This window comes from Chionomys nivalis, chromosome 8 (genome assembly GCF_950005125.1).
Source record: "Chionomys nivalis chromosome 8, mChiNiv1.1, whole genome shotgun sequence".
In the NCBI taxonomy this organism is placed as follows: domain Eukaryota; kingdom Metazoa; phylum Chordata; class Mammalia; order Rodentia; family Cricetidae; genus Chionomys; species Chionomys nivalis.
This window is the reverse complement of record NC_080093.1, coordinates 25,032,728-25,047,079: the sequence shown is the minus strand read 5'-3', so window position 1 is coordinate 25,047,079 and position 14,352 is coordinate 25,032,728. Positions and strand designations below refer to the sequence as shown.

Genomic DNA, 14,352 nt, shown 5'->3' with positions numbered 1-14,352 from the left:
CCATCTGCAAGTTCATTTTTCTGCAGTCCGGAAGTGGTCCAAACCACGTGTGGCTTTCCTTATCAACTTCTGCAGTTTCCATCCATGCATGTCCACCTCCAACTGCAGAACTTCTCAGTGTACCTGAGGTTTTAGTAGTTAGATTGTAGGTCTCAGACAAATAACCAACCTCTTTAATATAAGCAGAAGGGTTAGTAGAAAAGGAACCTTGATGGAGATGGGTCTTGTATTTATCTGTAGCTTTCATTGGTTAGTTAATAAAGAAAACTGCTTGGCCCTGATAGGACAGAAAATTAGGTAGGCGGAATAGACAGAACAGAATGCTGGTAGAAAGAAGCAGAGTTAGTGAGTTGCTATGATTCTCCCACTCCAGACAAACGCAGGTTAAGATCTTTCCTGGTAAGCCAGCTCATGGTGCTACACAAGATATTAAAAATGGGTTAGATCAATATGTAAGAGCTAGCCAATAAGAGGTTAAAACTAATGGGCCAAGCAGTGTTTAAAAGAACACAGTTTCCATGTAATTATTTTGGGTAAAGCTAGCCGGGTGGTGGGACACAGCCCCGCCGCCCCTCCCACAACAGAACCTAGCCTCTTTTCTATCTGAGAGAGATCTGAAAGAGAAAAGGGAACATGAATTTTTATAATGCCATTGATTCCTGCCACCTCCCAGAGAGGGCAAAAGAGTGCAGTGCTATGTTGGTATCTGGTATGGGAAGAGACTGGGGAGGATTGGGAGGTGGTAGCCCAGTGTGCAGAGGGGGGTTATTGGTGGGAAGTTGGGGTAGGATGGGGAGGATGAGAAGGAGAGGAAAGTGGGTAAGGTGGAAGTTGACCTTGAACTTCCAGATTAGCAAGGAAGGGGGTAGACAGGGGAGGAGAGCAATCAGTACCAGCAGCCCCTTCCTGGCCTCCAACTCATCTATGACACTTTCTCATGTGGGATCATTCTCACTCCTCTTTTGAGCTACAGTTCATCATGGAATATTGGGAACCATACTTATAACTAAGTACACATAATCTACATTTAGTAAACAATAGTGACTCTATTAGCTCACTCAAACCATAGAGCACAGTGGTTTTACTTGTATTAATTTAAATTTTTTCATACTTATTTAGTGTTGTGTGCTTGTGTATGTGCACATGCACACTGTATCACCCATGATTGTCCCTTGCATAGCTGTGCAGGGCAGGCCACAACTTGTTGAAGCTTCATCAATACAGTTGTATCAATGAGAAGAGTCAGGACAGTGAAAGAGAGACAACACTATGAGGGGAGAAAGAAGAGCAAAGTGGGCTGGGAGGTGGTGGCGCACGCCTTTAATCTCAGCACTCGGGAGGCAGAGGCAGGCGGATATCTGTGAGTTTGAGGCCAGCCTAGTCTACAAGAGCTTGTTCCAGGACAAGCTCCACAGAGAAATCCTGTTTCGAAAAACAAAAAATACAAAAAAAAAAAAAAAGAGCAAAGAAAACCCAAAAGAGTGTGGGTCAGCAGACATAGAGCACAAGGTGCATCCTGGCCCAGTGAGTTTGGGATCTAGGAACTCAAGGCACGTTAATCAATGCAAGAACCTCAAGCATTTCAGTTCTCTAGTTTTGACCTGTAACTCTCATGGACTGAAGTAAAGGAGACAGGGCTTAGTGATAATAGGAACACACCAGATAGCTGAAGCATCCAGTATCTGACACACATACCATTTCCTAAAAAGTCTTGGAAAAGTATCTACACTGGGGCAAGAATGGAAATGGTTTCCTGGAAGAGAAGAGTCTGCCAATTACCCAAATCCCAGCTTTTCAATCAAACTGCATATCCTCTTGCTGCTTCCCAGTCTTTCTTCCTCCCATTCCCTTTCTTCTCCAATCTCAGTTACTCTTCCTCTCCATTGATGTGGGCTACCAGGGAGCATCTTTATGAATCCTGAGAGCTGACACTACAATTTTCCTTTGCTTGAATTTAATAAACATGTTATTGGCTTAACATGAATAAATCTGTAGAAAGTATCAGTTGTAATATCCCAAAGGTCAGGCAAATGAAGTCTAACCGCATCCTAAGCATCATCTTCCTACTGAGAAATAGCAGCGCTCAGGTACCTGGGTAGCATCAGGCACCCTTACTATCCGGTGTTGTGTAGAATGAAATAACCTTCTTCATGTTTTCATATCCCACGTGCTGCTCTCATGTGCACAGCTTCTCCCCTGCTTGCCCACTTGACTCCTGGGAGTTGGTTCTGCTATCCCATGCCCTCCTGAGTACCGTGAAAGACGAACCTTTGGAATACTATCAACAAACTAAACTGAAAGAGCTTGTGATTCCCATAAATTTTAATGAATTTATTTTAATGGAGGGAAAAGCATCACACATAACACACTATCAATAAAACAGAAACAATCAGGCAAACTTTTTATGTCATCTTCAGTCTGTAAGGTCCCAGCAAGCTTTCTTGCATTACTGTCCCCACACTTAAGTCTCTCGTTAGCTGTGAATGGGTGTCCAGGTCTCCAAGAGCTCTCCTGCTTTCAAACTCTCTCCTTTGCTCAAATCTTTTGCTCTGAGGTTGTACTGTAGTAAGAGTTCCTGATGATCAAAATTGAATTCTGAATAGAAAAGACTTTTTTGTCCAGGACACTGGCAGTGAGAGGATGAACACTTTCTTCTAACATTACAGATATAAGGAAAAAGGTTTGTGACAGGACTCAAAGCATTGAGAACAGCAGGAGTCAGTCCTGACCATTAAGTGAGCAGGTTTATTGTGGACAGAAGTTCCTTGTAGACAGGACCATGAGGGTGAGAAGAGGTGGCAGGAGCCAATGCATTTAGGTACTTGGATTCCAGCAGGATTGCAGTTCTGGGAAAAGCAGTTAGGGGGAATGGAATCTCAGTGATGAGTACATTATCTTCGCAGAGGTGAACTGCAGTCAGAACTCAGGGTTCATCTCCCCAGTGAGCCTCAGAGCCTTCTCGTAGTACAGCAGTGCCTCGGGCATGTTCCCTTTCAGCTTGTGGACTAACCCAAGGAGGCTGGTGCTCTCCACTGGTCGAACATTCTCCTGAATCCGTCTTTCAGCCACTTTCTCCAAAGCGTTGAGTAGTTTCCTCCAGGCATAGGACTTTTCTTCTATTTTTAGACCTTTTAAGTAGTGGGTGATGGCATTCTCTTCTGATTTTTGATGAAATTGCTGGTAACGGCCATAGCGGAAATGAATGTCCTGCTCTATGTGCCCACTGAGGTTCTTCATGTTCAGCGCTATCTGGAAATTTGCCTCAGCTTCTTCATAATGATAAATTTCTGCCTGTGCTTCAGCCATGCAAACGTAAGCCATCTCAAACGTGGGCCTCAGTTTCACTCTCTTCTGAAATTCACAGATGGCCCGTTGTGCCAATTCCTTAATGCTGCCAGGCCTTCGGGTCTGTCTGTTTCTGGATGTCTTCAGTTGGATCATTTGTTGCCTGTAGCAGAGCCCTATTTGGTAATGCAGGTAGCCAGACTCAGGTGATGTCTGCAAGGCTTTGTGTAGGAGTTGGAGAGCTTTGTCTATGCAGCCTTTTCTTCGGTAATACTTGGCTGCATAACGAAAGACATAGGTTTGACAGGATGTGCTGCTGAGGGCTTCTTTGATGTGTCTTTCTGCTTCATCTGTGTCTCCTGTGTCCTGAAGTTTCAGGGCAAGATAAACTTTAATGTATGGATCTGCTGGATTTAACATGACAGCCTTCCTCAGGGGTTCCAGAGAAATATTATTGTCATCACAGTCTTGACGATAGGCGGCTACAGCATAGCCAGTGTTGTATTCGGGGTTTTCAGGCTCAGCTTCCAGAGCTTTTGCAAAGCAGGCCATGGCTCGTCTATAATTCCGTCCTCCACACTTCAGCAAGGCCCAACCTTCCTCACAGTGCATCTCAGCACACTCCATCCTGTAGCGGAAGGGACTTGCAAATTCCTTGCAAGTATTCTCCACCTTGTCCAGGTAGCTCTGGGCTTCTGCCAAGCTGCCCATGTGGTAATGCACCCAGGCACAGTTGCCCCAGGTCACCACACTTCTCCTGCCCAACTGCTCTCTCCTGGCCAAGGCTTCTGCTTCTCTCAGGCTCTGCAGGGCTCCCTCATGCTGGCCTTTCAGATGTCTCACGTAGGCCAGGAGGTTGTGCATCCCCACTGTGCTCATGATGTCTAGGAACTCGACTTCCTCTGAGATTCTCATTTCCAAATCAGGAATGTCAATGTCTTCAAACAGCAGCGTCCACGTGAAGTGACATTTCAGTTGAAGCAGATTCTCCTTGACCTGATCAGCACCAGCATTCTCTCTGCAAGAAGGAAGCAGGATGATTTGTTATGTGAGACCTGGCCAGAATCTGACACCATAGAAAACACATTTTACAACATTCTTGCTTATTTCCTAGAAATCTAACATTTCGCTCATTTAGAATTTCTTGATATCTGTTTTTCCATCGATCCCTCAGCTCCACTTACTACACCTGTCAGAGTCTCCTTGCACATGCACGTCCACGTACGTGTACTTACCATCTTAGCTTTTGAGTCCATCCATTTATTCACGAATGGACACGGTCACAGAGATACAGGACCTCCCGCATTCTTGTCAGACTCCTGCCCTGAGGTGTGGAACTCGACAAAACTATTATCTCTTCCCACTGTGTACAAGTGCCTGCCACCTGAGCTGACCTAAACAGGAACTGTCCTCGGGTTCAACACCAAGTATTGGTCATTGCAGGTCCTTCCCTTTTCATCTCAGACACAAACAACTGGTGTCCTGTCAGAAGAAGGCTGACTCAGAACAAATGGACATGCGCTCTGCCTTGGGACAGCCTTGTGACACTAGCGATATGGTTTTCTCTTGATCTTTTCTCTCTGGGCAACACAGATGGGGGGGTGACTCAACAATGGTGTAGGAGGTCCTTCTGTATTTGTGTTGCTTTCATTGGTAATTAACGAAACTGCCTTGGCCTAGTTGATAGGGAAAATGTTACGTAGGCGGGAAATACAGAACAGAATGCTGGGAAGAAGAACAGAGTCAGGCAGATGCCATGAATCTCCAGCCTGAGAGGGATGTAGGTTAGAATCTTGCCAGTAAGCCACAGTCTTATAGTGATACATTGATTTAATAGAAATGGGTTACTTAAGATGTGAGAGTTGGCCAAGAAGAGACTAGATATAATGGGCAAGGCAGTAATTTAATAAATACGATTTCTGTGTGGATATTTCAGGTATAAGCTAGCTGGGTGGTGGGATGCTACCTGCTCCTCCTCCTCAGCTGGGGTGACAAGCCCCCCTCCTTCTACTCCAGAGTGGAGCCTAGGATTACCTCTCCTATGGTTACAAAGAATCCCTGCTTTCTAAACATGCATCTACACTTCATGTGCTTTCTCTTTCGCTATAGAGCAGGACAATCAATTCCCTAGAATGTACTACTAATGCCTCAATATCACACTGTACCCATCTGTGTAATGGGAATGATATCACTGTATCCTATTTCTGGTCTTTGGGGGAGATTAGTGAAGCTAAACACATGGCTATGTTATAAACTCCACAGGAGTTTCCTGGTTTTCTATCAGTGTTAAGAGCAAGAGATACAATGTGTGACTCGGGTTTTGTAGGCACCCACAGCAGCACCTTTGAGTTTTCCATGACTAGACGGCAATAGTCCCTTGGTCCTGTTGGTAGTTGTCTGCCAGAGGCCAGAGATGCCATTTTGCTTAAGTCAGCTGTCATTGGAGTTGATCTGATCAGATGCCAAGAATAGCAGCAGGAGGTGCCATACCTGTTAGGTCTTTCCCATAAAGGACACTCTAGCTTGGAGCCCTTAAGTGTTGACAAATAGAACATGACAGCCATTTAGAAACCTCATGAATCAGGCGTTGGAATCACCAGCCAATCGATCCTGTATACCTCATTCCTGAAAATGTTATGATCAAAATCCTGATGACTGTGGACACCCCCCACCCCACTTCTTGGTTCAACGTCTACTGTAGGAACTTCATCTTCTTTCTTTCAGTTAAGTCTGAAAAGAGGTTTGCTTTCTGAAAACCCCAGGTAACGTCCATGAACACCAGTTTTAAATACTACAAAACCAGAATACATCACCATCGCCTCAAACAAGCTTTGTGTGACAGGCCAAAATGCTAGAAAATCTCCAAGATGGTCCTGTAATAAAAATGATTTTGAAAACAAAGAATTGAAATCACTATAAATTTAAAATTATCAAGATATTATGGCGCTAGCATGAGTATCCCTATAAGAGAAAAAGGCATATATACCACCGGGAATGACGTTACAGAATGACCTGAGACAGAACACTGATTGCATGGTTGAGCCCTCTGCATACAGGCGACCATATGATGGAGGAGTTACTTTCATTTAATAAAGAAACTGCCTTGGCCCATTTATAGGCCAGCCCTTAGGTGGGTGGAGTAAACAGACAGAATGCTGGGAGAAAGAAGCCGAGTGAGTGAGTCACCATGATTCTCCCACTCCAGACAGACACAGGTTAAGATCTTTCCTGGTAAGCCAGCTCGTGGTACTACACAGAATATTAGAAATGGGTTAGATCAATATGTAAGAGCTAGCCAATAAGAGGCTGGAACTAATGGGCCAGGCAGTGATTAAAAGAATACAGTTTCCATGTAATTATTTCGGGGCATAAGTCATGCGGGCGGCCGGGTGCCGGGGACACAACCCTGCCGCTTGTATTACAACAGCCATAGGAAAATTACTGGGCAGTGTGGTTTGCCAACAGAACTTTGGGAGATTTATATTTAAAAAAAATTTTTTTTTTACATACCAATCTCAGTTCTCCCTCCCTTCTTCCATCCTGTCCCCTACAACCCCTTCTTTTCACCCTCCATCCACTCCTCAGACAGGTTAAGGCGTTCCTTGGGGACTCAACCATATATGGTATACGAAGTTGAGGCAGGACCAAAACCATTCCTTCTATATCTAGGTTGAATAAGGTAGTCCACCACAGGGAATGGGCTCAAAAAAGTCAGTTCATGCACCTGGAATAGGTCCTGATCCCATTGCCAGGAAGCCCCACAATAGATCAAGATACATGACTGTCACCCCACATTCAGAGAATCTATTTCAACACAATGCAGGTCCCACAACTATCAGTCCATAGTCTGCCTGTGAGCTCCAACTTGCTCGGGTCAGCTGTCTCTGTGGTGTTTTCCCACCATGCTCTTCACCTCCCAGTCTTGTTCATATGACCCCTCCTCCCTCTCTTCAACTGAATGCCAGGAGCTCAGCCCAGTGCTTGGAGTGGGTCACTGCATCTGCTTCCATCAGTTACTAGATGTAGTTTTGTGATGACAAATAGTGTAATCATTAATTGTTCAGCACTAAAAAGCAATGACATCATGAAATTTGCAGGCAAAAGGATGGAACTAGAAAAAGCATCCTGACTGAAGTAACCCAGACCCAGAAAGACAAACATAGTATGTACTCACTCACAGTCCATATTATATGTAAACAAAGAATAACCAGGCTGCAATCCTCAAACCCAGAGAAGCTATGTCAAAAGGGGGACCCTAAGAGACACACACATCAGGGTCCCAGGAAGGGAAAATAATTAAAAGCTTCTGGGTAAACTGCACCAGGATCGAGTCAGGGATAGGACGGAAGGGGAGAGCAATGTAAGAGGTACCTTGATAGAGGGGGCCAATATGAGGTTAGGGAGAATCCTGATGCTGGGGAAATTGTCAGGAATCTTCAAGGATGATCCCAGCTAGGAGTCCTAGCAATAGTGGAGAGGGAATCTGATCAGGCCTTCCCCTTTCTAAGATTAGTACACTAATTGTCATGACATGAAATAGCCTGCCTGCATGGCATCTCACCTGGTAGGTGTTTCTTCCTAACATGCAGAGGACCACATTCCTGGTAGATTCTCATGTAGTCTTTTTGTCTGTGCAACGAACTCTGAGAACTCTTTTCTGTTTTCTTCCTCTTCTTGTAGGAAAACCTCCCTGTCCTGTAGCAGAAGAGCCCACCCTTGCATCTTCAGCTAACTTTAATCACCTTCCTCTAACTTTATCCATAGATAAGTACTATTCTTGAGGCTAATTTGTTCAGGGACACAGTTTGAACTTTAGTATAGCCAAATGATTTTTGACTTCTTGATTTAGCCTCTCTAAGTATTTGATTTGAAGAAAGAGGTTCTTTTGGGCAGATTTTAAAGTCTGTCATACAACTGAATGCAAAAATAGAGTTGGAAGGGTATACTAAAATAGTTTATTCACCATTTAGGATGGAAAAAGCACCCACGAGAAAATGTTGCAAGAAAGGTTTAAATCATGGCATTTGTCTAGAGCCCAGGGGTGGGTACAGAGCCCCAGGGTGTATTCCTCAGTTTTCTCCCGGTGTTTCCACCTTCCTATAGTTTGTGGTCTGTGGTCTGTCTGTTGTGTGTGTGTGAGCTGTCTGTCCTTGTTATCTGTGTGATTGTGTAAAAAACTGTATGTGCTCAGGCCCAATTTTTAACTTGGTTTCAAGTCTGGCAAAAGTTCAGTCTCTTTGAAGGTTAGAGATACTTTCAGAAAAATAGATTTTAACCTTGTCTCAAGGCATTCTGGCAGGGTTATGAAAAAGGGAGATAGAAAAAGGAAAAGAAAAGCAATATTTTCCCAACAAAAGTAGAGGGTTAGAAGTGACAATCTGGAAGCAACTACTCTGAGACACGGGCTTTTGGTTTAGAGACACACACATCTCAGTAAGGGACTAGATGGAATGATGCCCCTTCGAACTTGGAAATCTTAGAGTCTTTTATTAGTTTTGAATGCCATTTCTCTACGTAAGACCAGAGATAGAATTCACCTCCAAACTTTTGGAGAATTTTACTAGTATGAATGGCCAAGGATGAACTGAGCAAGGATGACAACAATGGACAGGAAACATACAGATCAGATAGGAAGAGTCAGTGAAGCCTCAATGATCCACAAAGAACAATGAACAACCAGTACAATGAGGATGGGAGAGCTGGTATCCCCCGGCTCGGCTGTACAGCACCAGAGGTTCAACCCTGATATCATACATAGCAAGAAACATTATAAGGACTGGACAGGTACACACACACACACACACACACACACACACATATATATATGTTTATATACACACATACAAAATCAACGAATGCACTAAAGAGGCAATGAATTTGAAGCAGAGCAGGGAGGATATATGTAACGGGCTTGAAAGAGGAAAGGAAAAGAAAGGGAGAAATGTCATTGGATTCTAATAGCAAAAATAAACAAAAACCATGGGGAAGAATACATTAATGTAAATTAAGGAAAAGAAAAAACATATTTTTAAAGCAGTCATAACGATCAGGAATTAACTTTTCTTAGGGGCTTCTTCTAAGCCTTGTTCTCTCCATGCTCCTTCTTTTCCCGTGGCATTTAAAATGTGTTTGTGGAGGGGCTGCAAATGCCAAGGTCTACCTATGAAGGCTGGTGGACAGCATTAGGCGCTGGGCGTCAACTGCTTGCTTACTGAGAAGGACAGACAGTGGTCGGCAGCTCTGTTCTCAGTAATAGCACTGAGACTGCCATTATCACTCTTGCTTGGCAAGCCCTTTACCCACTGAGCAATCTCTCCAGCACCAGTCTAAGTCTCCAAGGGAAACAACTGTGATGCTTCCTTCTCCTGTCACGTGATATTTCAGATCTTTCAGAGAGTTACGTGAGATTGATCCCCAGAGACAGTGGCATCAGTGATCATGAAAAAAAAGCCTATTGAGTGGAAATACTGACAGCCCTTTCTTCCCTAGGCTTCATGTGTGCTCAAAATGTTCTTGATGTACCAACCAACAGAGGAGCCACGGCTCTTTGATATGCTGTATCTCCATGGCCCCGTGCTCTGTGGGCTTATCCCTCATCTCACTCGTCCATTCTAATTTCCAGAGCACTGTTTTATAATAAAATATCCCTATTTCTGTTTCTAATCATGAGCCCTTGGCAGAGTTCAATTGATGTTGGACACAATTATTTGGATATTTGAAAAGTGTCTCTGGGGATGGTTGGCCATTGTTCCTATACTGAGGTCTTTAACTATAACATTTGATAAGCAAAGCTAGAGAGAAATAAAAGTGTAAGAAGTTTTTTTGTTGTATCCTTGTCTGTCTGTCAGTCTGTCTCTGTCTCTCTCTGTCTGTCTCTCTCTCTCTTTCTCTCTCACTTTGTTTCTCTCTTCTTGCTCTGTCTCTGTCTGTTCAGCAGCACAAACTCCTTGTCCCCTCAGATGAGCACGAAAGAAACCAGCAATGATAGACACATAGGATGGTTTCTTCAATAGGAGAAATGTATAGCTTGTTTTTTCACCCCGAAGGCTGGGAATAGAGATCATTAATAGCCTGGTGATTGTGCTCTCTGTAGATCCAGATATACAATGCTCCCACAGAGGGACCAGAAATGGGCAACAGCTAGATGGCCTTTGCTTTATCTGTATGGCCAAAGTGACCCCAAGCTCCCAAATCAAGAAGGGAGTTGGCTAATGCCCCAAATGTCCTCTACACTATCTGTATGACTGACACCACATAAGATCCTTCCCTGGGTCCGTAAGGCAATATATAAAACTTATCTCTACAACCCTTCTTCTTAGAAGGAGTACTTGGAGTTGAGTTTCAATGCAATTATGCCTCTTTGTGGACAGGGCATTGTATTCACCAAAGAAGTTTTTTCATATTCAACTGGGCTTAAATAAACTCACAACAAACCGCTCAGGGCCAGACTCTAGTGAAGAGTCCAAGACTATGAATATAAAAATGTAGATTCCAGAAACAGGAATGTAGAAATAAAAAACTATAAAGTCATGCCTAGGAAAATGAGAACAGTCTGTCAGCAGCTCTCTCAGCAGCTTCAGGATGAACTATTAAAAATGGATTATTTTGCTTTACAACCTATAGCTCTATGTACAAGGCCATAGCATCTCTCTGCAAACTGAGAGCTAGCCTATGGATATGAGCTGAGTCAACTTTTAGGAAATAGATATATGACCTCTGGGTTGTGCATTATCCCTGCTGTATGAAACTGGCAGCATCAAAGGGGAGAGCACAGGGCTTCAGTAAACACCACCTGGAAGTACCAAGGAAGACAATAGATTAATGACAAACACTGGTTTAACCAAAAAACTCTGTTACTGTAGATTGTAAAATAAGGCAATCTGTATCTGAGTTTTACATTGAGATTTTAAAAATTCCTTTGTTCAGACCTAATGCTTGGTGCCCCTACTATAAAAAGGTGGATTCAGAAACTGGCCTTTTACCACAACCTAACAAAATCCATCTCTGGCTATGGTCTCAGCTAGCTGATAAGCGTTTTGTGCTCCATAGAGATTTTTTTATTTTATTTTTTACAGGATTCTTGTTTCTGGGATAAAGTTTGCTTCTAGTTTATTATACTTGGGTGGTCTGTACCCACCTTTGCACAACCCCCCTGGAGCCAGCATCTAGAGGTGTGAATAACACTGGCTGACTAAGGTGTGTTCAACCACATTTCCTTCTTGCCTCGTGCAGACCATTACACAGCTGGCCATTGCATTTGCAGAGAGCCCAGCATTTGTCCTTCTCTGCTTCTCTCTCTCTCTGTTTCTGAAAGCACTAAATACATGTACTTCTTTTCCCGGGCATGTAGAAATGATGTACATTTTTCTATAGGAACATTAATCATGGTCTAGGGACATCAGATTCAATCCTGCTTTTCTTTGATTTCCCTGCCTACAGCAACCCACAGCAGGAATTAGAGATGTTGTCCTCACATTATGGGAAATAAATACATTAGCATTGTAGCTAAGAACACTCTGAAATCTGGACACCATCTGTCCATGGAGATCTGCCTTGACTGGGAGGCCCCCAAGGATCCTTGTGGGGAGCTGTGCCCCAAGGGGAGGCACATGCACTTGTGCATAAGCACTTGCAGCAGGAAAGCTGAGCAGCACAGAGGCAGTCGCCGTTTGTGTGGGCAACGGGGACAGAGAGCAACCTAGATCCCACAGCCCACATGCACTTGGAGATGTCAGCATCCAGCCTCCCCTGTGCACTTGGAGATCTCAGCATCCAGACGCCCCTGTGCACTTGGAGATCTCCAGCCTTTCTCACACTGTAGGCACTCAATTGCAAACCACAGTCCTAGCCACCTGCTAGAGTCATGGGAACTCTGGACTCAGGCACAGCTTAGTCATTGACCCTATGACCATGACTGTCACCTGACAGGCCTTAGTGTCTCCTGCTCTCTTGTTGATTTCATTTCACAATTTTATTCCTCTGTGGTTTCTGTAATCTCTCTCATCATACAACAGAAGCTCTCAGCCTCCTGCATACTCACGTACTATAGATGGTTCTATGTGCAAGAGCATACAATAGTTGCCTAGGAAAGAGATGATCACTGTAGCCCTAGATTCGAGAGAAAACACTCTACTAACTGACACTTTAGATCCAGAAGGCAATTTCAAACATAGAAGTCAGAGACATTTACATAAAAAGACTTCATAGGGAGCTGGAGCCTAGTGGTAGTGTCTCACTCCTTTAATCCCAGCACTTGGGAGGCACAGGTAGGGGGATCTCTGTGAGTTCATGACGAGTTTGGTCTACAAGAGCTAGATTCAGGACAGGCACTAAAACTACAGAGAAACGCTGTCTCGAAAAACCAAAGGTAAACAAAAAACAAAAAGACTCCAGGTGCCTAGCATTTTTTTACGATATATATATATGGATGGATGTGACTATATATATATATATATATATATATACATACATACATACATTCCTGGGCATATTTAAATATCTCTCATCAAATGTATTAGAATTTCCATATTTTTGTCTCTTACTGAGGGACAGAAAGAAATGTGTTCTCTCTTAGTTTAACCCAGCCAGGGGTGGGCAGAAAGCACTTGGACCAGTAACCTTGAGCAGCATCTCAAAAGATCCACTGGGGGTCTGTTGGCTACATTTCAAGGGGAGTGAATATGTGGGGTCAGGATATGGCAAGGAGAACAAGATCAGCAGCTGCTCTCGTTTAGGGCTCTAATTACATAGAGTGGTACCTTATTCATTCCTGAAGCTCTCATTGGTAATTGTCTCTCTGTATGGGATGAGCATGCTAATGTATCACCCAGGGATTTTGAACTACATGTGTGAGACAGCCTTAAAAACTGAAGCAAGCATCTGTTCACTCATCCAGCCCCATGCAAATATTACAATCATTGAACAAATTTCTTGGACCCTCAGTACAATCAGCATCCTTATTCCTTTCTGAGTAGTAGAAAGAGAAGCCACAAGAGAGAACAAAAGAATGTAAGCAGACTTAGTCAGAACTGGCCACAAGCAAATGTCTGTGTCCTGGGTTCACTCAAACTGCACAGCAGGGGAATCCTTACCCCATGGTGGCTGTGAAGGTGGCTGAAGTTCTCTGGACTTTCACCAGGACAGGACTCCTCAGGATCCCTCCTTGATGCTCTGCTCTGTTGTGGACTTTCACCCCCACTGGACTCTCAGATATGAGCTGGGAAACAGCTCTGTAACGGGAGGTGACGTGTGGCATACACCTCGAGGAAACTGAAACTGGAAAGTGAAACTAAAGCCTTCAGGATTCTCCTCAGTGAAACTGTGGACAACCAGGGATTTTCCTTCTTGCTCTCTCCTCTGAACTGATGAGGAGAAGGCTCTGGAATAGACAGACATGTCAGTTCCACTGTCTGTCCAGAGAGAGACATTCCTGGCACCAGGAGATGCTGTTACAAAGGGGTTGATGGAGGCGGTGTGAACATACAGGACCAGACTGGCATCTTCCCAATACAATTGTGTCTTAGTCAAAAGAACTGAAGTTCTGCACTTTGTCCTTGGCAGTGAGCCCATAGTCCTGTGGATTTGATGGGATGACAAAAGGGAAGTTTAGGGATAGCAGAGTCCATCTGCAGGTCAGTTCCCCTGCAGTCTGGAAGTCATCCGTACCACTTGGTTTGCTGTCCGGCTTTCCTTATGAACTTCTGGAGGTGCCATCATTTATGTTTACCTCCCTCTGCAGAACTTCACAGTTCACCTAAGGCTTTAGGAGCTATCCCTTCATTAACCAGGTCAATATTCCAGAGCCTAGAGCCATGGAGTCTTGCTTTGTGTTAATTGTTCTGAGATGTTTTTTAGTAAAGGGCTCTTGCCACTAGTCACAGCCCCATAAAAAATCATAAATACTCTTTAGAGTGTTGTCTTCACAGCCTTGATGCTATCATGTTCTAAAAGCTAAGAAGAACAGTCTAAGAAACTGTAGAAGGTGGGGCTCAGACTGGTTCAGCTCTAGGTCAAGTATGTTAGTCTATCATCTTGGTGTCCTTCGTTAATCTGCTTTCTCAGCCCTAC

The 14,352-nt window shown here is 43.9% G+C and overlaps 1 protein-coding gene across 1 annotated transcript; it reads right to left on the bottom strand.

Moving 5' to 3' along the window:
- Window positions 1-2,490: 2,490 nt before the first annotated feature.
- LOC130880064 (interferon-induced protein with tetratricopeptide repeats 1-like) lies at window positions 2,491-13,498 on the bottom strand. Its single transcript, XM_057778895.1, has 2 exons — window positions 13,377-13,498; window positions 2,491-4,303 (listed from the first exon to the last, which is right to left on the bottom strand). The coding sequence occupies exons 1-2, from the start codon at window positions 13,379-13,381 to the stop codon at window positions 2,917-2,919; spliced, it is 1,392 nt and encodes a 463-aa protein (XP_057634878.1). The 5' UTR covers window positions 13,382-13,498; the 3' UTR covers window positions 2,491-2,916.
- Between the last annotated feature and the right edge of the window lie 854 nt (window positions 13,499-14,352).